Source organism: Mus caroli, unplaced genomic scaffold (assembly GCF_978045245.1).
Source record: "Mus caroli unplaced genomic scaffold, Mus_caroli_1 scaffold_8, whole genome shotgun sequence".
NCBI classification, from domain to species: Eukaryota; Metazoa; Chordata; class Mammalia; order Rodentia; family Muridae; genus Mus; species Mus caroli.
In genome coordinates this window covers 904,315-927,538 of record NW_028227263.1, presented here as the reverse complement: position 1 = coordinate 927,538, position 23,224 = coordinate 904,315, and the positions used below count along the sequence as shown (strand labels likewise).

At 50.7% G+C, this 23,224-nt stretch overlaps 1 protein-coding gene across 3 annotated transcripts in view; it reads right to left on the bottom strand.

Annotated features, from left to right (window-relative positions):
* Positions 1 to 23,224, bottom strand: part of Cttn (cortactin) — a 33,044-nt gene that overhangs the window by 5,088 nt on the left and 4,732 nt on the right. The window contains exons 3-14 of one of the 3 annotated variants that reach the window (XM_021166829.2): positions 21,691 to 21,777; positions 21,080 to 21,153; positions 18,931 to 19,060; positions 15,471 to 15,581; positions 14,245 to 14,299; positions 12,474 to 12,584; positions 10,165 to 10,275; positions 9,635 to 9,745; positions 8,759 to 8,869; positions 7,351 to 7,406; positions 3,580 to 3,649; positions 916 to 1,064 (exon numbers count right to left, since the gene is read on the bottom strand). In XM_021166829.2, coding sequence (XP_021022488.1) covers positions 916 to 1,064; positions 3,580 to 3,649; positions 7,351 to 7,406; positions 8,759 to 8,869; positions 9,635 to 9,745; positions 10,165 to 10,275; positions 12,474 to 12,584; positions 14,245 to 14,299; positions 15,471 to 15,581; positions 18,931 to 19,060; positions 21,080 to 21,153; positions 21,691 to 21,777 — 1,176 coding nt within the window. The remainder of the gene's footprint in view (positions 1 to 915; positions 1,065 to 3,579; positions 3,650 to 7,350; positions 7,407 to 8,758; positions 8,870 to 9,634; positions 9,746 to 10,164; positions 10,276 to 12,473; positions 12,585 to 14,244; positions 14,300 to 15,470; positions 15,582 to 18,930; positions 19,061 to 21,079; positions 21,154 to 21,690; positions 21,778 to 23,224) is intronic. The other 2 variants (XM_021166830.2, XM_029479594.2) reach the window with 2 other exon arrangements.

Below are 23,224 nucleotides of genomic sequence, written 5' to 3'. Positions count from 1 at the left end.
CGTCAAGTATGGGGTATTCTAACCACTTGGGGAGCAAGCTCAGGCAGCAGCATGGGACACAGGAAATGTTCATGACTGCAGTCAGGCCCCAGAGACAGGACTGAACCTCACCTATTCACTTCACACCCTCTCTCTACTCTTCTGTGTAGGGGGAGCAACAGTCACACTGTGTGCTCTTGAGACAAACACCATAAAGACTCTAACACTGTCTTTGCAAACAAGCTGTCTGTCCTTTGCCACAAAAACAGCCGTGGCAATCACCAAAGATGAACTACCCCAGGCACTGGTGCTCCTGTGCATCTGAGGGTACAGCAGATCTGGATGGTTTAAGCCTCAAACACAATGAGGAGGCCTGGCTGTTGAGTTAACCCATTTGTGACAATAGGCTATGAGGCTTGTCCCAGCCCTCCCTATACCCAGCTGGGTGCTAAGAAGAGCCCTCACTGTCAAATGTAGGTTTAATGTTACACAGAACCTGAAGCACAAGGGGGTCAGGTCTAGTCTCATCAGCTCAAAACTGACCCCACATCTTCCTCTGTGGGGTCTCAACCCCAACATCTCCCTGGGAGGAGGTGCTCATCAGCTTAGATGGAGCCTCATGTTTATAAGCAACTCTGAGTTACTGAGGGTTCGGCTTCCCGACCAATCTACAGAGCCATCGCCAGCATACACATGTGGCCATGGGGAAAGGATGAGTGTTGAAAGTGTCCAGACAGTGGGTGACCATGTAAGCAAAGCCTTCCTACCGTACCAGCCCCTCCTGAATCTAGTCGGGAGCAAGAGAGCATATCATACAAGCCCCAGGACAGAGCCCTGCCCCCACAGCTGCTCTCTCTACTCACAGCAGTGACTACAGAGACAGAAAGGAGCTTCCTCCCACAGTGGCTTGGGGACAGACACGGCAGCGTTACTCACTTCCAGCTTCCTGCGCGCCTCCTCCTGCTCCTGTCTTTCTTTGGCCATCCGCTGAGCTCTCTCGGCTTCAGCCTTCCGCCTGTCCTCCTGCTCTCTCTCCTTTGCCAGGTTTTCAAAGTTAGCACGGATATTACTGGTTTTGCTGGTTACTAGAGGAAAGAGAGGACACATCTGTCTCAGAACACCCTACCAGGACAAAAGCCACACCAGGGTGACCTTGCAGCAAAGTCATCCTCTTGTGGGGAGTAAGGATACCCACGGCGCACAGTCAGCTCACCCAGGCCAGCCACATACAAAGCCCAAGGGAGACTGATGGGCCTTAGAAGCCCTGGGTCTGCACCACAGTTAAGGTAGACACTGTCATGGCTGAGCAGCACACACTCAGGCTGAATGAAGCAATAGCTAAGCTCTCTAAAGTTCCCCAGGAAGGAGCTGCAATGTGGCTCAGTGATATAGCCCTTGCCTGACATACAAGGGACCAGGTGCCATCTCAGGCACCACAAAAATAAATAAATAAATGAATAAGAAGACAAGAGCAGGGAGGATGTCAGGCACGAAGGCACGAGCAGCATGCGCCTGTCTCAGGAGCCCACAAGTGAACAGCCCTGTTCTCAGAACACCATTTTCCCAGACACGACAGGGAGTAGGTTTGAGTGTCTGGCAGTATTTCCTCCAAGGTGGGCCTATGTGGTAAGGAAAAAAAACCATTGCTGAGCCAGGTGCAGTGGTGCAAACCTGTCATCCTAGCACTGAAGAGACTCAAGCACAAGGACCAGGAGCTCCAGGCAGACTGGGCTACATGAGACCCTGTCTCAAAACAAAACAGAAAACCAGAAACAAATAAACAATAAGGGAAGAAAGGACTGCCGTTGGTCAATATGAAAGTCAAGGTTTCATGTATGAGTTCCTGTCCCAACTTCCTTCAGTGATGAACAGTGATATGAAAGTGTAAGCCAAATCAACCCTTTCCTTCCTGAGTTGTACTGGTCATGGTGTTTCATCACCTCAATGACATCCCAAACTAATACAATGATTATGACAGTTGTCATTTAAAGGGCTTACAGATGTAGGAAAGGGCTCTACAGTTGAGTTGCAGGCCTAATCCAGAGATCTGGCTGTAGTGAGAGTCCTGGAATTTTGGTTTCTTTAAAAAACACAAAAATAGCCGGGCGTGGTGGCGCACGCCTTTAATCCCAGCACTCGGGAGGCAGAGGCAGGCGGATTTCTGAGTTCGAGGCCAGCCTGGTCTACAGAGTGAGTTCCAGGACAGCCAAGGCTACACAGAGAAACCCTGCCTCGAAAAACCAAAAAAAAAAAAAAAAAAAAAAAAAAAAAAAAAAACACAAAAATATTACAAAAATGTTTTTGTTTTAATCCCAGGTATGGGGATATGGGGCTGTCTGCAGCAGCTGACTACGATTTGCCTCGTGCTTTAGCAGAGGCGTGGTTTTGCCAGCTGCAGATAGTCTCTGTGATTGCGTGATATGTGGAATTCTGGGAATTTTTCAGAGGGTATAAAAATGATAGACTGCCAACAGGTGGGGTGGGCCATGGGTGGGGGGGGGGTGCAGTTTGCTAGTGATCATGCTCAAAGAAAAAACAAGAGGAAATAAGTTCTTAGATCTCTCTCCCTCGTTCATCCTTTATCTCCTATCTAGTGATTGAGGTGAAAGGGGAGGGGAGGTTTTAGGGGGTGGGAATGGCGTGGGGTGGGGTAGGGGTGTAATAAAGGGTGGAAAAAAAGAACCCACAAAGTATCAAAGAGCAGCTACATCTAGTATTTGAAACCAGACAAGGTACAGGTAGCAGGCTGCTGGGTGAGCAAGCCTCTGGAAGTGTTCAGAGACCACAGCCCAGGGGAATACCCAGCCCGGTGGAACCACAACCCACTGGGCCTCAAGCTCACATAGCTTCCCTGAGAGCATCCTCTGCCCTGCCTAGCACAGTCATTCCTGTTCCCTAGTAAGCCCTGAGCATGCAGGAGAAGCCCGTGGTCCTCACAATGCCACCCTGCTCAGCGACCTGACACAGACTAATTGCAAATTGCATTTTCCGTGCAAGCACCTCAGTCTCACTGCTTTAAAAGCATCCTGTTTACTCTTTCTTTCCTCTTTCTGAGACAGGGTCTCACTCTATAGTTCAAGCTGGTCCAAGCCTCAGTATGTAACCCAGGCTGATCTTGAACTTGTGGCAATCCTCCTGCCTCAGTCTCCCAAACACTGAGATGACGTCGTATCCCACCATACCTGGACCCTTGTAAATGTGAGACACAGAAGATATCAATAAAACAAGTGGTGCCTCCAGAGGCCTTTGCAAAAGGTGCTGATGGCTTTCATAATGGACCCAAGAACTGATCCTGTGTCTTCAGTGGCCAATGGTCACCACCTCCTGGTGTGCTTTGAAATTTCTAGCCTACATACAAATGCACTCTCTAGATGATTCTCACTCCTCACAAACCCAGTAGACACCTGAAAGGACATGTTTCTGAGCCACCGGTCAAAGCTGTGGGTGAGAGGAGTAGGCTCAGGGGATACAGGTAGGCTGCTCTCAGAACCTGGTCTCCAGCACCTCTCACCAATACCCCACAGGTCATGCCTGGGGGACCACGGGGCACCAACACTGTACCCCACATAGCCACAGTGCTTTCAGACTGCCAGGACTCACCGGCCTCAATGGGGACAGTCTTCTGATAGGCAGACGGCACCTGGACCACTTCTTCAAAGGTGGATGCATTCTATGGAGACAGAGAGGAATCAGGGAGTACTATCCCCGCTCCTTCACAGCCAGGGCAGCTGTAACCTAGAGAATATGGGCCTTCCCCAGCTTTCAAAACATCCCCACAACAGAGAGCTCTTGCCCCATCCTGCACTCCACAGTCACTGGGGCTCGGCTCCCCTTCCACAGACACACTGATGATCCTGCAGGTGCACGCTCCTGAACTTAGACCATGAGGCTCTGTGGGGCACAGGGTCACCTTACCAGGCCCCCCTCCTTGCTCTTCTGTAGGCTCTCTCAGCTTCCCACACCTCAACCATGCTTACAGGCTCCAGAATTACTCTGGTAGGGACAGAGTAAGTCAGTGGCCGACCTAAGTACGGGCCGACAGGTCTCTGACACCAACAACAGCCCTAGCCGTGTGGCTTCTAAAAGGAACCTCAGGGTTCAGGGCATTCACTAGTCCCAACACATACCACACGAAGGGAGGCTGAAGGTGGTCCAGGGGCCTTTCCCCAGTGAAAGTAGTGTCCTGTCCTTCAACTATGTTGATTCCAATGGGCTACACTCTGCATGACCCGCCCCACAAGCCCCTGTCCATCTCCCTTCCATAGGGAAGCTGAGACCATGGGAGATGAACTGCTACCCTGCCTGATCTCCCATAAGCCACTTTCAGCCTAGGGCCCTCAGAGCTGGGCCCACCTTAGCTGCTCTCACCACCCCTTTTCTTCTTCCCAGACACCCCGCCCCTAAACCTGACCCTAGCCTGCTCTTCCAGAACAACCCTCACCTAGCTGTTTAGGAGGCTCCTGTCTGATCTGCAATTGCCTGGAGCAGCCCTGATACATCTCCACACCCTCTGCTCCCTTCTCTCACTCCTGCCTTCCAGATCACAACACCCCTTTTTTCTAAAGTGTGCTGGGGTAACACCTAGGGCCTTCCCAACCCTAAGCCAGCCTCACCTCTGAGGCTCGCCCAGCCCCAGTCCAGCTTCTTGATCCCAATTCCACTTTCCTGAGGTTCCCTCTCTCCCCCCGTCCTCAGCCCTTGATCCATCCTGCCAAGTCAGCCCTCACTTTGGCCCCTTCTCCACAGAGCCTGGCTCTGGAGCCCAAGGGTGACCACTCTTGTCCATGGACAACTTGCAGCTGCCCAAGGCACCACAGAGGAACACTTTTCCTGTCCAGGAGAGGACAGGCTGGTATCGAGGTTACCACCTTATCCTAGTCACTATCCTGATGAACACTGCTCTTAGAACAGCATCGTGGCATAGCTGGATCCTGATCCTGCCCACAGTTCCCTGGGCATCTCCATAGGACAGTAGACAGGGAGAGAATGGCCATGCCTGGCTGGCAGGAGGTGGGGAGCTGAGACAATGCTAACCACATCATTTCCTGACTACGAGTGCACAAGGTCAGCGGTCGCCATCTTTACCATCACTGCTAACCACAGACACCACAACTTCCTCAATGCCAGCCTCTGACTAACACACTTAGCTCCTTATGTCTTCTGCAGCAGGGCTCTCAGCCACCACACACCTGGTCTCCTGCCACCTCACCCAGCCAAGGAGGCTGCTCTCACCACCCCTTTTCTTCTGGCAGAGGTAAAACCCTGAGGGGTGCCACTCAGCACGCTGCATGGCCCTCCCCTGCCACTGAGGCAGCCTTGCAGCATCCTGGCTGCCTAAGGCCTTATCACTCTCATCTTCTCTACCCAAGTGCCCCAACTCTGCAAGCCTTCACCACTGGCTGGAATCACACCAAGCCCTCCCTCTGCTCTGTCAAGTGCTGGGTTACAGGTGTGCAGCTGTGCCCAGACTCAGGCTCCTTCAGTAAAGGCTGAATGTTCCATAGGCTTCCCAGGGCTTCCCCCACAGCAGGAAATAGAATCACCACCCTCACTCTTCCATATCTGCAATGACCTTGTTCCCAAAGCAGGCTCCTGTCCCATCCTCTGCTTTGTCACTAACCATCTGCCCTCAAACCTCAGTCCAGGGACCAGTGAGAGGGTTCACTGGGTAGAGGCACTTGCCTCCAAGCCCAGTGACCCGAGTTCAATCCCTGGGACCCACATGGTAGAAACCAACTCACACAAGCTGTCCTTTGACTACCAAGTATACTTGGTGGCACATACATGTGCACACACATACATACACACCTACATATATACATGCATACACACAAGGAGTTTGTTTTTGTTTTGGAGACAGGGTTTCTCTGTAAAGGCCTGGCTATCCTGAAACTCTCTGTAGACCAGACTGGCCTTGAACTCAGGGATCTGCCTGCCTCTGCAACCTGAGTACTGGGATTCAAGATGTGCACACCACCTGGCTACATATAATCATTCTTAAACTCAGTTCATCTGGCTTCCTCGGGGCCAGTTAGCACAAGCCACCAGCTTTGCTCTCGGGGCCTCCTGTGAGATACCCTGGTGACATGGGAGATGCCCAGGGTGAAGCCAACCACAGTGAGCTGAGTCTAAAGGAAGAACAACTCAGGGGATGACCCAGGCATGCCATGTGTGACCACAGCCAAGGGCAGGAAGGAACATTGGCATCTGTGCAGTTGAGAGTATGCAGCTCACCTCAGGCAGAGGAAAGCAGCCCCTGCCAGACCACTGGAGAACCCACAGAGCTGTCTAGCAATAGCTTTCCCCACCACTGGCTGACATACTAGAAAAACAACTTTCACCAGCTCACAGCTGACCTTACAGGGTCCCAGAACTGATTAAAAGCCAACAGCAGGCTGATGAGGGGGTCTGGAGAGAAGGAGCAATCTGTTACCACAGGAACATGCTTTCATGACTAAAAGACAAAGCTGGACAGGATGGCACTGGCCACCAATGCCAGACGCCGGAGGCCGAGGCAGAAGCACCTCAAGTCCCAGGTCAGCCTGGGTGGCACAGCAGGACCCTATCTGAAGGAAAAAGTGAAAAAGGGCAGGCTAAGGCCCAGGATGTCCCAGGTGCTGGCCCACTGCAACAAGACTAGTAGTCCAGTTCCCCCGTCTGTGGTAACAGACAGTGACTAAATGTGGCCACTAAGCAATTCTGATAACTGGTTTTTGCCTGGCTTTCTGCTAATAATTAAAAGTTCAAGCCAGGCGGTGGAGGCGCATGCCTTTAATCCCAGCATTTGTGAGGCAGAGGCAGGCAGATTTCTGAGTTTGAGGCCAGCCTGGTCTACAAAGTGAGTTCCAGGACAGCCAGGGCTATACAGAGAAACCCTGACTTGAAAAACCAAAAAAAAAAAAAAGTTCAAATAGTCAGGCTGGAGAGATGGCTCAGAGGTTAAGAGCACTCACTGGTTGCTCTTCCAGAGGTCCTGAGTTCAATTCCCAGCACCATATGGTGGTTCATAACCATCTATAATGGGATCTGGTGCCCTCTTCACATGCAAGCAGAACATTGTATACATAATAAATAAATCGTCAGAAAAAAAAAAGGTCAAATAGGTCCCAAGACTCTTGTATCAAGTGCCTGGGTTTCATACAAGATCCCTCCTGCTAACTGCTGCGCTGTGACCAAGTACTCAGCTTGCTTGGCCTCAGCCCCATATGTAAAACAGAATGAACCCACAGTGTGCCACATGAGATATGCAGGGTTCCCAGGTCGCCACTCCAGAGCCGTGGAACGATATATACCTAATGTCACTGGACAGACCTCCATGTAGTGAGCCAACGGCCCTCAGAAGACATCCCCACCATGGCTCACCAGCCTTACCTTGTCCATCCGATCCTTCTGCACCCCATACTTCCCGCCGAATCCTTTGGCATAGTCTAAAAGGTGGTAAAGGCGAGACTTACGTGAGGCTGAGGATGGGCGAGCAGTGGCAGGCACATGCGCATGGATCCACAAACAGCCCGGGGACACAGACCAGAGCAGAGGGACGTGAAAGCTGCCCGAGGACAGGCTCTCCTGGCAGAGCCAGCTGTCTAACCACAGTGCCCAGTGCAGGCAGGGAGTAGGAGAGGTGTGGGCATGCTTCCAGGAATGGGGACAGGGAGGGGATGGGAGGCAGGCCAGCGGGAAGGAAGCCAAGGAGGGAGGACACAGGACAGGCCTTTGCAGTGCACACTTCTATAGCACAGTCTTCGCACCAGCCAGGGCCTTATTCTCATCTGCTTCCTGGGCGCCTGCTCTACTGGGCACTAATTAGAGGCCCCATCGTGGTTTGTTCTCTTGCTTTTTAAAAGAAAAAACAAAAACAAAAAACAAAACAAAACAAAAAAAAAAACTCTGTGTGGAAATGCCACCAGACAAGTATGTCTGTTGCTGCCACACACAAACACATGAAAGTGACAGTCATGCAGCCTTGACATCACAGGAACCAATGGCCACCTCCACACAATCTGCTGGGCCAGCACTAAGTACATTCACTCTGGGCCTGACAGCATCTGGGAGCCCACAGTCCACCCTGATCCAGGGAGTCACAGGCCTCTGCCTGGGCGCTCAGCTTCTAGGAACCAGGTTGGCTCTGGGAACCAGGTCTGACCTCTCAAAGAGAAAAACTGCAATATCTTCTGAGATCCCCAGGGCATGCCTTCACCTGCCAGTGTCAGCCACACACAGTGTGCACTAGGGTGAGGCTCTGGGTGGAGACAGATACTACACACAAGTCTGTGTGGCCAAAAAACAAACACACACATAAAACCTTGTACACCTGGCCAAAAGAAATAAAAACAAAAAACAGCAACAAAAATCCACACCACTGTAAACAAAGACACAGGGAGCACATGAAACACGCCTTTCATTCTCCACCACCCCAGTGTGTGGTTAACATCAGGTCTGAGAGGAGTAAACCCAACTCCCTGTGGGTCAGAGAGTCAGCGCTAGGGGTCTGCAGCGATGAGGCCAGAGGTGTTCCCTGCAGATACTACACCAACCTGGCCTGCAGAGTGCCTCCTAACCTCAACCCAGAAGGTTGGAGGGAAAAAAGAACAGGGGTGGGTGGGGGAGGAAAAGGACCGAGCTCCAGGATGTTGCTCTAGCATGACACTTGAGTGGAAGCCATCGCTGGCAGCTGGCGGCACAGGGAACTGTCACAGGCACTGCGGTAAACCCTGAAGTCTATGCTCCAAGTCAGCTGCACTGCAAGGGCTGGTGGGAGGGGGCAGGGGGGGGACTGTGCCTTGCTGGGACTCGTGCTTGGCCAATCTCTCCTTGTAATCAAACCCCACAGCGGAGGAGTCCTGCCTCTCGGACTGAACACCAAATTTGCCTCCGAAACCAGTCTTATAGTCTGGAGATCCACGGGAGACAGTGAGGAGCATGACCGAGAGAGGAGACAGCTAGGTTAGAATCATGGGAGCACGCGCACTGGTCCAGTACGTCATGTTCAGACCTCTGTATCTAGGCCTGATGATCTAACACTGACCAAAGTGTAAAGGAACAAACTTAAAGGTCAGTAGACTTCAGCTGAGACGCAGAAGCAGGATCGGAACTGGATGGTAAAGTTTAGTTAAAGCTACCCCAGGCTTCAAGGTTTGCCTGAAGGGACAGCTGGATACAGCTACAGGGTTTTACCCTCCTCAAACCAGCTTTCCCTGGGGCAGAGTTCCCACTGTGACAAGAAAAATTTCTAATTAGAAAGGAAGTGTGCAAGGATTTGAGGGAGACTCAGATACAGACAGACCCTGCCCAGCACAGACCAGTTCCTGGGGTTCCATCTCCAGAACTGCAGAAAGAAGTGTGCCTCCCACATATCAGAGCCCACCTTATAAAGGAGAACCCAGGAACCTGGAGAACAAAGGCCCCCCCAAGGGTGCCGCAGTAACCAGACTCCCAGGGGCTGCAGCCTTGGCACGGGGTGAGATAGGACGGATCACCCTATCCCCCTGCTGCCTATGGGGACTTCTGGAACTAGTGGAGACATGGACAACTTCACATCGTGAGAACAAAACTCAGACAGAAACACGGCTGACATGAAGCGCTTGACCCACCAAGGAACGACACGAGCGTCCCAGAGGGCCCTGAGGAAAGCAGGGAGTGGGGCTAGAGGAGGTACCTTTTTGGGATTCATGCAGCTGCAGCTTCTCCTGATGGTCCCAGCCAAGGGCACACTTGTCCTGTCTGTCTGTCTGCACACCAAACTTTCCTCCAAAGCCTTTTACATAGTCTGCATGCACAACAGAAAGCCATACCCCGGTATTACTGCACAGCCCAGGACAAAGAAGAGGTGGGTTTCAGATGCAAGAAGACACACTTCACTGGACCCTGGCTGACACCCATGAGAGGCCCTCCTCGAGATAATCGCATCTTAGGAGTGCGGTTCAACAGGCAAGGCCAATGCATGCGGTCCTCGAGGCATGGAGGTCTCATCACACACAGGCAGACGTGCGTGACAGGACACTGCTACAAGCAACACTGGGGCTTGGGGTCAAAGCTGAGGCCACTCTGTGAGTTCCCATGGGCTGGGACCGGCCGCCTTAGGCTGACCATTTCAACCACTGTAGGTGACAGCCAGTTTTTCTCTTCTCCTGTGGTCACGCCTGTGATCCTGGGAGGGGCTGGCTAGAGGAAGGAAGCAGCTGGTACCTTTCTGGGATTCGTGCTTCTCTGTCTTGCCTTGATACTCAAAGCCCACAGCGCTTTTATCCACCTTGTCCTTGTCAATCCCATATTTGCCACCAAAACCTTTGGAGTAATCTGAAACAACAACAGCACTGTAGGAAAAACTAGCAACGGGTGGGTTAGAAGGTTGGGGGGTGGGGGGTGGGGGAGGACGGGGAGGGATTGCCACAAAATTTGAAGGTCAGAGTTCAATCCCTGGGACCCACATGGTACATGGTATAAGGAGAAAACCAATTCCTGTAAGCAGTTCTCTGACTATCACACATGTGCACAGACATACATATGCACAAAATAAACATAAAAAGGTAAGCCAGCAACAGGTCAAAATGACATGTTATATGGTCTTTAAGAATGTAAGTTGTGAGCTGTCAAGATAGCTCAGCAGGCAAAGGCAATTGTCCCTAAGCCAGATGACCTGAGCACAATCCCTGGGACTGACACGTGGGAAGAGAGAGTCCAAGTACGGTGGCTCATGCCTATCTCCCAGCACTCAGGAGGCCAAAGCAGGAGAATTGCTGAGGATCTGAAGCCAACAAAGCCAATACACACTGAGTTCAAAGCTATAAAGTAAGACCTTGGCTGAAAAAAACAAACAAAAACATAATGAAACATAGAAACAAACAAAAAGAAAAACAGAAAAGGGCCAGAGAGAGACAGCTTGGAAGTTAACAGAAAGGGCCAGAACTGGCTCGGCAGTAAGAGCATTGATGCTCTTGCAGAGGACCAGAGTTCAGTCCCCAACACCCACATGGTGGCTCACAACCATCTGCAATGGGATCTGATGCCCTCTTCTGGCATTCAGGTGTTGTGTAGACAGAGCATCATATTTATATAAATAAGTAAATCTAAAAGAGGGGTGGGGGGTGCGGAATCTAAGGGCTTCTTTTTCATGCAAGCTCTTGATTGTCAAATACTGGTAAACACTAAACAGAACTAACTCATGTGGGCACAAAAAACAAACAGCACCAGGAAGACCAATGTGCAGCTGTATCTGTAAACAAACATGTGCCTGCTCTTTATACAGCAGGGAAGGAGAAAGCCAGGATGGCCTAGCAGGGCCTTTTGAGTATGTGGTGCTCAAATCCAGATCCTGTGCTCTGCCACTGAGCTACATACACTCCCAGTCCCTGCCCCCAAGTCAATCAGACTACCCAGTGAAACCCAGTCTTTAAAAATAAGAAAAGAGAGCCGGGCGTGGCAGCGCACGCCTTTAATCCCAGTACTTGGGAGGCAGAGGCAGGCGGATTTCTGAGTTCGAGGCCAGCCTGGTCTACAAAGTGAGTTCCAGGACAGCCAGGGCTACACAGAGAAACTCTGTCTCGAAAAAACAAAAAAAAAAAAAAAAAAAAAAAAGAAAAGAAAAGAAGGGATTGGGAGGGAGGGGGCATGGAGACTTCAAGATGGCTCAGCATGTATAAGTTCAAGGTAAAGCACTTGTAAGGCAGAGGCAGGAGAATCTCCATGAGTTCCAGACCAGCCAAGTCTACATAGCAAGTTCCAGGACAGCCAGAGCTACACAATAGAGATCCTGTCTCAAACAACAAAACACAAAAAGGTGTTTGCTACACACCTGCCGATATCCAATCAATCCCTAAAACCCACAACAGGTAGAAGATGTGACTCCACGAAGTTGTCCTCTGGCATTTACACATGGCATGCATGTCCCCAACACACACACACACACACACCCCTGGGCTGGGCAGGAAGATGGGGTCAAGTATGAAGTATGGTGAGCTCCTGGACTACAAAATGAGACCCCGTCTCAAAACACAGGCACAAGAACAGTGGCTCTTGGCCTTCCTAAGGCCGCGACCTTTTTAATACAGTTCCTCATGCTGTGGTGATCTCAACTATAAAGTTATTTTTGTTGCTACTTCATAACTACTGTTGCTACTGTTTAGAATTGTAATGTACATACCTGATATGCAGAATACCTGCTGAGACCCCCATGAAAAAGTCATTCCACCCCAAAGGGGTCACAACCCACAGGTTGAAAACTGATGCACTAGAGTTCAGTGGTTAAGGGGACCTTTTTAGGCTCCTAACACCACACAGCCATTCATAACCACCTATAAATGTAGCTTCTCTTCTGGCTTCCACACAAAGCGCATACATACATGTACACAAAGCACCCCCACACACCCATACACATCAAATAAAAATAAGTAAGTCTAAGAAAAGTTAAGGTATGAAAAGATTAGAAGGAACACAGGAACAAAAAACAGACAAACAAAAAAAGAGCTCATCTACAAGGAGCCCAAGGCCCGCCGAACCTTTCTGTGACTCATGCTTCTCCGTCTTGCCCTGGTAGTCAAAGCCCACGGCACTCTTGTCTACACGGTCAGCTTGCACACCATATTTGCCACCGAAGCCACTAGAGTAGTCTAAAGAGACAAGACAGCAGTCAGCATGAGTTAAGACTCCCAAGAGACATACTGTGTTCATTTGGAACACAAGGGTTGCATTCTTTAGGATGACATTGGACACTTCTGTTGGGGAACCTTGTTATTAAGGTAGCAGTCCTCCATGACTGGGTGGTTTTTTGAGCATAAAATGGGGGACTCCCTTTCTCACTGGGGCTCCCTTATCTCTGCCTGTCTCTGCCCAAGAGTGTCCCTGAGCACAGGTGGCTGGCCTTGGCTGGCCATGTCTGAAAAGTGACCTTGTACAGAGCTTTGTGCAAGGGTGCATAACTCAGCACAGAAGTCCCACTCCGGCTTCCCACTGCATGACAATCAGGTGCTGTGCTATAACCAATCGGCCCTTCCTGCTCGCTTGATGCCATGACCAACCAGCCTTTCCACTGTACCCTAAAGATGCTCTTACATACCCTATCCCTAAAACAATAGCCTCGTCTCGATGAAGCAGTCTACAGAGGTTATCCCAGACACCCTCATGGCCGAACCCTGCTCTTTGCCACCTCAGCTCCCCTTCTCCCTTCAGGCTGGTGGCCAAGAACCTCCAAGGAGAAAGGGGGGAGGGGCACAACCCACAAACTGTGCAGACAGAGTTCAGCTCACACCCCACCATTGCAGGAGACTGTTTTGTACTGAGAGAATGAACTGGCCAGAGCAGTTCCCACTGGGAATGCTCAGCTGGGTCTACGGTGTGCAATCCTGCTTCAAGAAACCAAAGTAGGGGGGCCGCTGAGACAGCAGCGTGGGTGAAAGAGCCTGCCACCAAGCCTGAAGAGCTCATCCCCAGAATCCATGTGTCAGAAGGAGAGGAAAGACCTCCGTGAACTTCTCTCTACCCATGGTCTCTGCACATACAAAGTGAATAAAAATGTTTAAATAAAATAAATAGTGGGGAGGGGTACAAAGAAATAAAGGTGTCTGCCCACTTGAAAATCTCACTGGCCACAGCCAGGCATGGCTGCACCCAGCTGCGGTCCCAGTACACAGGAGACTAAAGCAGAAGATTGCCAGGAGTGGGAAGCCAGCCTGGGCTTCAAAATAAGGCTTAAGTCAGCCTAGGCTACAGAATGAGTCCCTGTCTCAAAAATAAACAAAAATGACAGTCAGGTGAAGTGTCATATGCCTACAATCCCAGCACTCATGAGTCTGAGGCAGGAGAACTGTTCAGTTCAATTGTTCATGATCAATGGCATGATAGCATGATATCATCTTAAAAGAACCAAACCAAACCAAACCACTGGGTACTGTAAAGAAACAATTTGCCTTTGCAGTTTAAAAGCAAAAACAAAAACAAAAACAGCAGCTCCAGAGTCATGTGACGTCATGAAACTCAATCAGCACTCTCTTCCCCACGCTTCAGGGCACAGAATGGATACTACAGGCCCACAGCTCTACTTTCTGTCTTCCAGGAACATTTGCATGTGCTGTTCATCCACAATGCCACAGAGCTGACTGAGCTGAGCTGCTCAGATAAAGAGAAGGCGGCTTCCTCTGGAGTCAGCCGGCTCTGTGTATGCCACAGCCAGTGAGGGCACAGGCCCTGCCACAGTCAGATGGTCCCAGAGGTCAAAGCACAGAGCAGAGGCCTTCCTGCCTCCCCCAACCAGGCTGCACCAGCTCCCCCTACCTTTCTGGGAGGCATGCTTCTCAGTCTTCCCCTGGTATTCAAAGCCTACAGCAGACTGTGGGACAGAAACAAAAGGGACAGGCATTTAAACAGGACCATGGAGACAACCCATCTGAACTCATGGCACACAAAGAACAAAGCTTTTAGTTATGTGGTTAGGTGTGTGTGCCACACATATAAATGCCAGAGGCTGCCCAGTTCTGCTCTATCACTGTTTCTTTAGGCCTTTGAGATGGTCTCACTGAACAGAGAGCTAGGCTGTTAGCCATCCTCCTGTCTCCTCCCCACTCCACACTGGGGTCTGAGCCGCCTCCCCATCCTTGAGTGTTTGGATTTCTGTTTGTTAATGTACAGGGTCTCACTCTGTGGCTCAAACTGACTTTGAACTCCAAGTAATCCTCCTGCCTCTGCCTCTCAGGTGCTAGGGAAACAGGTGTGAGCCAGGCTTAAACAATGTTGTTTTTTGACCTTCGGTTTCATAGTCAAACTACAGACTCAATCATCACTGACCCGGTCTGTGTGTACAGAATCCTCCATCCCCCGCAGGATCCCTGCTTGGCTGACTTATTCCAGGCACAGCATGCTGATCTGGAATTAATTCCCCTGCCACATGGACTTCCGGAACAAGCTTTACTGAGAACATTAACAAGATGGCAGGTCTGCCTTCATCATCCATTCTGCTTCCTGTGCAACCCGGAGCTGGGGCTCTGCACCTCTCACACTTTGGACATGATGGTCAGACCCTGCTACTATGTCTTAGAGTTAGAACACATACTGAAAGCAGTGTGCTGCCCTGCTCCACTGACAGACCCAGGCTGGGAGAATTAGAACAGCCTCAGGCTTACTATAGAGCCTCTGGACTTTAAGACCGAAGTTCAGTAAACCCACCCTATCAATCACATCTATCCAAGGAAGACAATGAAAAAGGTCCCTGATGGTATACCATATCTGAGTCAGAGGCTAAGCACACAGGGAGGCCTGCAGTAAGCACATGGAGGCCTATCACTCCATGTCACTGCCTAGTCTCCATTAGATAGTCAGCATCCTTCACTTAGGTCAGAGAGGCAAACATCAGAGACGCTCATTTAAATTCTTACCTAGACAACCTTACTACAGTCCCGTGAAGTCAGAGGATACCTGTGAACTGCTGCACTGACCCAAAAGTGCAGCCACGAGCGCAGCCTGAAGCTCTGGGCAGGGAGCTGGCAGCCCCGGCCATCACTCACCTGATCCACCCTGTCCATCTGGACACCAAACTTGCCTCCGAAGCCCCGGACCGAGTCCACTTGTGAGCAGTGCTTGGAAAGCTTCGACTGGTACTCATGGCCCACGGCTGACTGGACAAAGAATAAAGATGCGGCATTATGCACCCACACCCAGTGTGTGGCACGGCAACCCTACCCCCCCCCCCCAGCTCTGTTGCTGCAGCTACTTGAGGCTAAAAGGAAGGCACCCCTGTCAGTGAGGGGCCTTGGAGGCCCTGACTTCCAGGACACAGCCTGGAAATGGCTGAGCCCTGATGCAGGGGTCCACTGTGCACCCCAAACCTAGAGATCCTCTAGACTAACACCCCTGATGACAGGTAGGTACGTGATAGGATCAGACATGAACAAAGGACAGAGTCTGAAGTATACACAGGAAGACCCATTTCCTCAATCACTCTCTCAAAATCAGGTGTTTTCAAGGCTATGACCCAAGAGTCAAAGGAAACACACTTTGTGACTGTACTGAAACAGATACAGGTACTGCCGTGGCAATGCATACATGCATACCACACCTCCCAGACATGCAGACCACACTGGCAGGAGCCAAGGGCTGTTACCTGCACAAGAGCCTCCTATCAGCCCTCACCGAAGGCTGCAGGTCCCCTGGCTGCAGGGCCTTCTATTCAAGGCTATAGACCTACCAATAGGCAATGCAAGGGGCATCAACCCACAGCCTAACAGACCCCCTGGCCCCTTCCATAACCAGTGCTGATATCTGCACTGTCACCAGCTGCCCACCACAGCAGTCCTGTGGCCTTTCTCATGATGGATGATGTCTGTGTAGCTCCTTCCTAGACAAGGACAGCTCAGAGTGGGGATGCAGAGGGCCCTGTGCCTCTGATCCTGGCTTCTTGGCCTGTAACCACAGGCTTTCCCACCTACAGTTCCTGAATAACGACTTGGAGGCTTATTTGATAATAAATGCCTAGGCCCTAAGCTTTGGCTTGTTCCCACTAGCTTGTAACTCAATTATCCCATTTAAACCAGTCTAAGTTCTGCCACGTGCCATCTTCCTCAGACTCTGAGGTGAATCTTCCAGCTCTTGACTTCTCGAATCCTACCTCTTCTCTGCTGGATGTCCCACCTTCTACTTCCTGTCTCAGCTACTAGACCATCAGCTTTTTATTTACAGGGGATGCTTCCACACAGTACATTAAAGACTCTCTCTATATTGGCCTTCCTGGCAACACAGAGCCCCAACTGAGTGCCCTACAGGGAATGTCAGCCCTATGTACCATAGACTTCTCTTGGTTGATTGGCCAACTGCTCAGTTTGGCCTTGCCCTGGGGCCCTGTTCTGCATATCACCAACTTCAACCCCCTTCTTCAAAGCCACTGAGGTCTGTGTAATATGCAGAACACTGTCTACAGAGAAAACCTTGGATGAATCACTCTCTCTTTCCCCGGTTTCACTGTGGTCAACAGCTGATGGCAGACCACAAGCCACAGCCTATGAAACCCCATGTGGCACTGTGGCCTGTCCTTGGCCTTTAGGCTCCCACACAGAAGCTGTCAGTGAAGAATCAAAAAGGGGCAGCCATGCCAAAGAGATTTCCTGGCAGGATTGTCCATCAGAAAGAAATTAAAGAGAAAACTGGGCTGAAGTGACAGCTGGCCCTGGTTCCAACCTCTGCTGGAATGTGCGCTCAACAGCTTCTGGTCTTCTATTGGCAGAAGCATATCTATTATCTGCCTTGACCTGTATCATGCAGAGAAGGCAGGAAGCCTCCTTGGCAGGCCACAATCGCCTGATCCCTAAAAGTCCCAGTGGCTCCAGTCCTGGACCTCATAGGTATGTGCTGCCCTGAATGAGGCTGACTGAATAAGTCTCTGGAACTCACCTCTTTTCAGTTTCTAGAGAAGACAAACTACGAATAGCTCAACCATTCGTGTTCAAGTTTTTGACAACAGATTATTCTCAGGTGTTCACATGAGCCAAGGGCTAACCTCTCCTCTATGTACAGGGCCTAAGGGGTCAACAAGATGGAGCACCCTGGCTAATGTCACCCACTGCTTGAGAGCCAGCTGGTCAATAACTGAGGTGAACTGAAGTTTTTAGGAGCAGTCTGGTCCTGAGTCAGCCACAGAAGGTGGCAGTACACAGGTACAGCACAGGGTACCCAGCACAGAAGACCAGTCAGGCACAAAGTGAGGGTAGTGAGTTCTAGGGGAAGCTCAGAAGGGCATGTCTCCCCAGAATGGCAGCACAGGGTAGCAATGAGAAGTCATCGAAGGAAACAGAGGTCAAGACAGGTGAGCAGAAAGAGATTTCAGTCTTAGAGAGTGGTGTTAGGTATGGCCTTGTTGGAGGAAGTGTGTCACAGGGGGTGGGCTTTAGGGTTTCAAATTCTCAAGCCAGGCCCAGTATCACTCTCTCTGTCTGCAGATCAAAATGGAAAACTCTCAGCTAATCTTCAGGACCATGTCTGTCTGCGTGTGCTCATGTTCCCTGACATGACGATTAATGGACTAAACTTCTGAAACTGTAAGCTAGCCCTAACTAAATGCTTTCCTACATAAGAGTTGCCATGGTCATGGTGTCTCTTCACAGACTATATAGTCAGGGTGCCCGCAGGCTAATGAGTCCACTCCTCTAATGGACAGTGGTGTCTCCTTGAGACACAGCCATGGCCTTCTGTGCCTAGCATAGCTGAATACAATCCATGTGTGAGTGAATCACCCATCAGACAGGCAGCAGCTGAGCCTCTCTTCCATGTCTACCCAGTAGCATCAATGTCTGCTCATCAGAACCACCCCACATGGCTCACCACATACTGCAACTTTCTCTCTGGAAAAACCAGCCAGCCTAGAGTGAGTGCCAGAGCAGGCTCCACTCCCTCATCTTGGGGCAAGAAGATACAAAACACTACCAGACTGATGGTTTATGCAACAAATACCCACAGCATCTGCTTGCCAGTCAGAACCATTGATGTCACTCCCAGGGGCTCAGGCACAGCTGAGACAGGATGGACATCCTCCCCACCTGGCCACAGAGTGGCCCACAAATGCAAATAGGATGTAAGCTAAGTGTCAGTGGTCTCCACAGATGTGATGGGAGCAAAGGGCCCTCAGAGCTGACTTCACCATGTGGACTTGCCCATCTCAACCATAGGCCATGGTGACCATGATGTCTGTGAGACAGATGCTTCCAGACTCTGTCATACTCACAAAGCCGGTCATGGTGCTAATCTCTCCCAGAGAGCCCTCCCTACATACCAGCCACTGGCTGGGGCCTCTGACCATGTAAAACAGCTACTAGAGACACAGAAGAGCTTTACCAGAGGGCAGCCTATAGAGGACCCCTCAGAGCAGCCCCTCACCCTCAGCAAACCCCACTCTATACTATGACTCAGGAAAAGTCTGACTGCCACCCACATCATGCACCCATGCAGGCCAGCAGCCCAGCCCGGACAGCCACTTACTCTGTCCATCCTATCCTGCTCCACACCAAACTTCCCGCCATAGCCATGGGAAGCCTTGGGTCCCGTTTCCAGCTCCTTCTCCTTGAGCGTCTGGTGTTCTTGGAAGACATTCTCTCGAAGCTTGTGAATGCTAGAGGGGAGGAAAAGCAGGGCCATGTCAAGGTCCAGGCATGCACCTCACCCGACAGCAGGACAAACAGGAATACAGATGTCCTTGTGAGTCATCAAGATTGCTGTCCTGTCTGTTCACTGTGCCTGCCTCCAAGGCTCTGTATGTGGGAGGAATATGGATCTAAATCCACACAGGACCATGCAGCCGGCCCCAGAGGCAGCGCAGTTGAGCTTCCCTTCACTTAGATCAGCAGATAGAGGGCTGATTTCTGTAAATGCCACCCAGAGTCCCGTCTACAAATCCCCAAGGTCACCAGAAGGAGCTGGCTATGCTGGTTAGCATTGTGGCAACTTGATACAAGCTAGAGTCATCTCAGAGAGGAAACCTCAACTGAGAAAATGCCCCCATCAGACTGACCTACTATAGGGCATTTTCTTGATGACTGATATGGGAGGACACAGCCCACTGGGGGGCGGGGTTAATGCTGGGAGAGCCCACTGGGGGGTAGTGCTACCCCTGGGCTCTGCCTGGGTGGTATAAGAAAGCAGCCAAGCAAACCATGAGAAGTAAGCTATAAGGAGTCTTCCCCCATGGCCTCTGCTTTAGTTCTTGCCTGCAAGTTCCTGATCTGGCTTCCCTCAGTGATGGACTTAGAAGCTGGAAGGTGAAAAGAACCCTTTGCTTCTCTTTAGGTTGTGTTTGGTCAGTATCTTTATCACAGCAATGCAGAGCAAACTAAGACAAGCAGCAATGGTGTACAGGTGAGGAACATCAGAACCTGTCTGCCTGCAAACAGCTGTCACTGGGGCACTGTGTCACAGGGCCTTCCTAAGCAGCAGACACAGGCCCCACAGCTCTGCATATGAACAAGCTCGAGAGTGGGGACAGAGGCACACCAGGCCTGGAACCACCAATCTTGATGAGCAGCAAAAGAGAAACACCACCAACAACCTGAGAGGAAGCATGGGACTCCCATATGCCCCTTCCCCTGGAGTCTTCATCCATCCAGAGAGCCACATGGGTGTTCCCATGCACCCTTCTCATCACGTTCTAAAACGATGGGGACAGACTCACAGGCACTTGGCTGCCCAGATCCCTGTTTACCTCATATCCATCCCCTCTTCTACTACACCAGGGAAACTCGAAACCTCTTCCATGGGAGGCTGGGTTACTCTACACTCAGATTCAGAAAGTCACTATGGGAAAGAATGTCACGAGCTTGGAAGGTGGGACCAGACAGGGAAACTCAGCAGGACTCTATCTCAGAAATAGATAAAAATATCAGCTACAATCCTCCTACAAGCCGGGCGGTGGTGGCGCACGCCTTTAGTCCCAGCACTTGGGAGGCAGAGGCAGGCGATTTCTGAGTTCGAGGCCAGCCTGGTCTACAGAGTGAGTTCCAGGACAGCCAGGGCTACATAGAGAAACCCTGTCTCTGGAAAAAAAAAAAAAAAAAAAAAATCCTCCTACACCTACAACCCAAGCCACCACACAACCCTCTTCTGGGCACCTAGTCAAACGTTCTGATTACCGCAGCCAAAACACCAAAGCAGAAATACAGGATGTGTTCTGAACCCTTCAGGGCCTAAAACAGCATCTAGGTGTCTGCAGAGGGCCTGCCTGCCCTCCCTGGCAGGGATGCAAGCTGCTGTAGCATTTCAGAAGGTGCTGGGTCAGACTCGGTGCACGGTACATTCCACAAGATTGGATGGAGCTGGGCTCCCAGGGTCAAGCACTAAATTCCAGGAGACAACTTGCAGACAATGATCCAAATGAAGATGGTTAGGGTCCAAGTTACTCAAAGCCATCTCACACCCTCAGCAGCTGCCACTGAAAGTGAAGAGTTTATGCTACTGTGTTCTGTGTTGAAAGACATGGCTAGGTCTCATGTCCATTATCTGTGTGTGCCTGACACCTTAGGCCCACACACAAACACTAGACTCTTAACGATCTTTACCTGGAGAGGCAGGGAGGCCCGCTCTAATCTCACCCTATGGGCAGGGTGTATGGGAGAGTGGGGTGCCATAAGGTACTTACTTGATGTGTTCCTGGTGCCCCGATCCCTGCACGGTTTTGGCACCCCATCTCTGCTCCTTTTCACTCACATCGTTCTGCAAAGAGAAGGAGCTAGCACATCCCACACCCTAAAAAAGCATTCCCTATAACCTAACTAGTATATCTCTACCCCGGAAAAGCCAGTGGTACATTCCATGCCCTAACTAGCACACCCTGAGGACTAGTACATTCTGTACTCTAACTAGTATACCCTGAACCCTATTAGTACACCCTGAGCACAAACTAATACATGATTTAACAAGTATACCTTGAGCCCAACTAGCACATCCTGTACCCTAACTAGCATACCCCCCATTTTAACTAGCACACCCCATACCCTAAATACTGTAATTCCCATCCTGGAGAAGTATGTAGTACTCTCATGCCTAACTAGTATGCCCTGAGACCTAAATAGTATACCTGGTACCCTAATTTACTTATCTTATGCCCTAATTAGTATATCCCAGACCCTAACTAGTAGATCTAAGCTGTACCCCTGTGCCCTGGAGGAAATTAAGCAGCTCAGAGCAGGGGCAGGCTGGGAACCTCAGAGGCAAACAGCCAGTAAGACAAAGCAGGCTGGTGACTCCTACCACAAAGTCAGGGTCAGTCTCCCAGTCATCAGCTCCTCCATCATCCTGGGTGATGGACACAGCATGGCCTGCAGAGGCTTTCCACATCTGCAAGGGCGGCAGAGAGTCACCTAGGAGGGTCACCCCAGCACCCCAGAGAAGCCTTGACCCAAACCCTTAGGAAGCTACCTCCCTGCAGAGGGCAGTCACTGAACTCCAGGACACCTGCACGAATCACAGCTTCATATTAAGAGTCCTGAAGGTAGCCGGGTGGTGGTGGTGGCACACGCCTTTAGTCCCAGCAGTTGGGAGGCAGAGGCAGGCGGATTTCTGAGTTCGAGGCCAGCCTGGTCTACAAAGTGAGTTCCAGGACAGCCAGGGCTATACAGAGAAACCCTGTCTCGAAAAACCAAAAAATCAAAAAAAAAAAAAAGAGTCCTGAAAGTGGAGCTGGGGAGACAGCTCCACGCAAGGCTTGCCTTGGCATCCATGTAGAAAAACAATCTCATTATGATGAGAACATTTGTAACCCTAGTGGCCTGGGAGGCAGGAGGATCTGAGGGGCTCCCTGGCCAGCCCAGCCTACTTACTGACTGCCAGACCATGAAGAACCCTTACTCAAAAAAGCAAAAACCAAAACACATGGTTGGGACTGGAGAAATGGCTCAGAGGTTAAGAGCACTTGCTGCTCTTCCAAGCTTCTGAACCAAGCTTCAGTCGCCAGCACCCATGTGGCAGCTCACTGTAACTCCAACTCTAGGGGACCCAATGCCTTCTCTGGGCCCTCATGGGCACTGCAAACATGTGGTATAGACATACGTGCAGACAGAACACTCACACCTACAATAAAAGGGAAAGCGGTTCAGTGACTCACACCTATAATTTGAGCAGTAGATAGGCTGAGGCAGGAGGACTGCTATAAGTTTAAGGCCAGGCCAGACCAGACTGGGCGACAGAGTAGAACTCCATTTCAAATCAACAAAGTGGGGTGTGCATGTTCTCCACCAATGAGGACCTCACCCTGATCAGCCTTAGGGTGACTGCACATTCCAGGAGCAGCACAGGGGCAGGAAGCATGCAGCTCTGGTATACCCTAAGTGTCACTCCTGGCAAATGTATGTTTTATTTTACCACAACTTAAAAAGATTATCTTGGCTTTAATGAGTTCCTAGGACTATGATGGCTGTCTTAAGGTAGGCAACCAGGCCGGTAAGCTGCCTCCAGCAGCTCGGCGAAGGGCAGGTTTGCCATTTGGGGGGCACAGTGCAGCCTTCCTCACATTAGAAGCTGGTAATGAGATGGCAAATCCTGTGGGCAAAGAATGTTCCAGACATGACCTACTTTTGACAAGATTTTTCTTTCTCTTTTTTCCATTTTGGGGGAGTACGCATGTCTGCAAATCATAAACACGTATGCCCATGTGTGTGTCCTCTGTCACTCTTCCACCTTATTCATTGAGACAGGGTCTCTCAGTCAGACCCACAGCTCCTGGATAAGGCTAGTCTCACCAGCCAGCTTGTTCTTTGGATCTCCTACCCAGGCCCACCTGGCATTT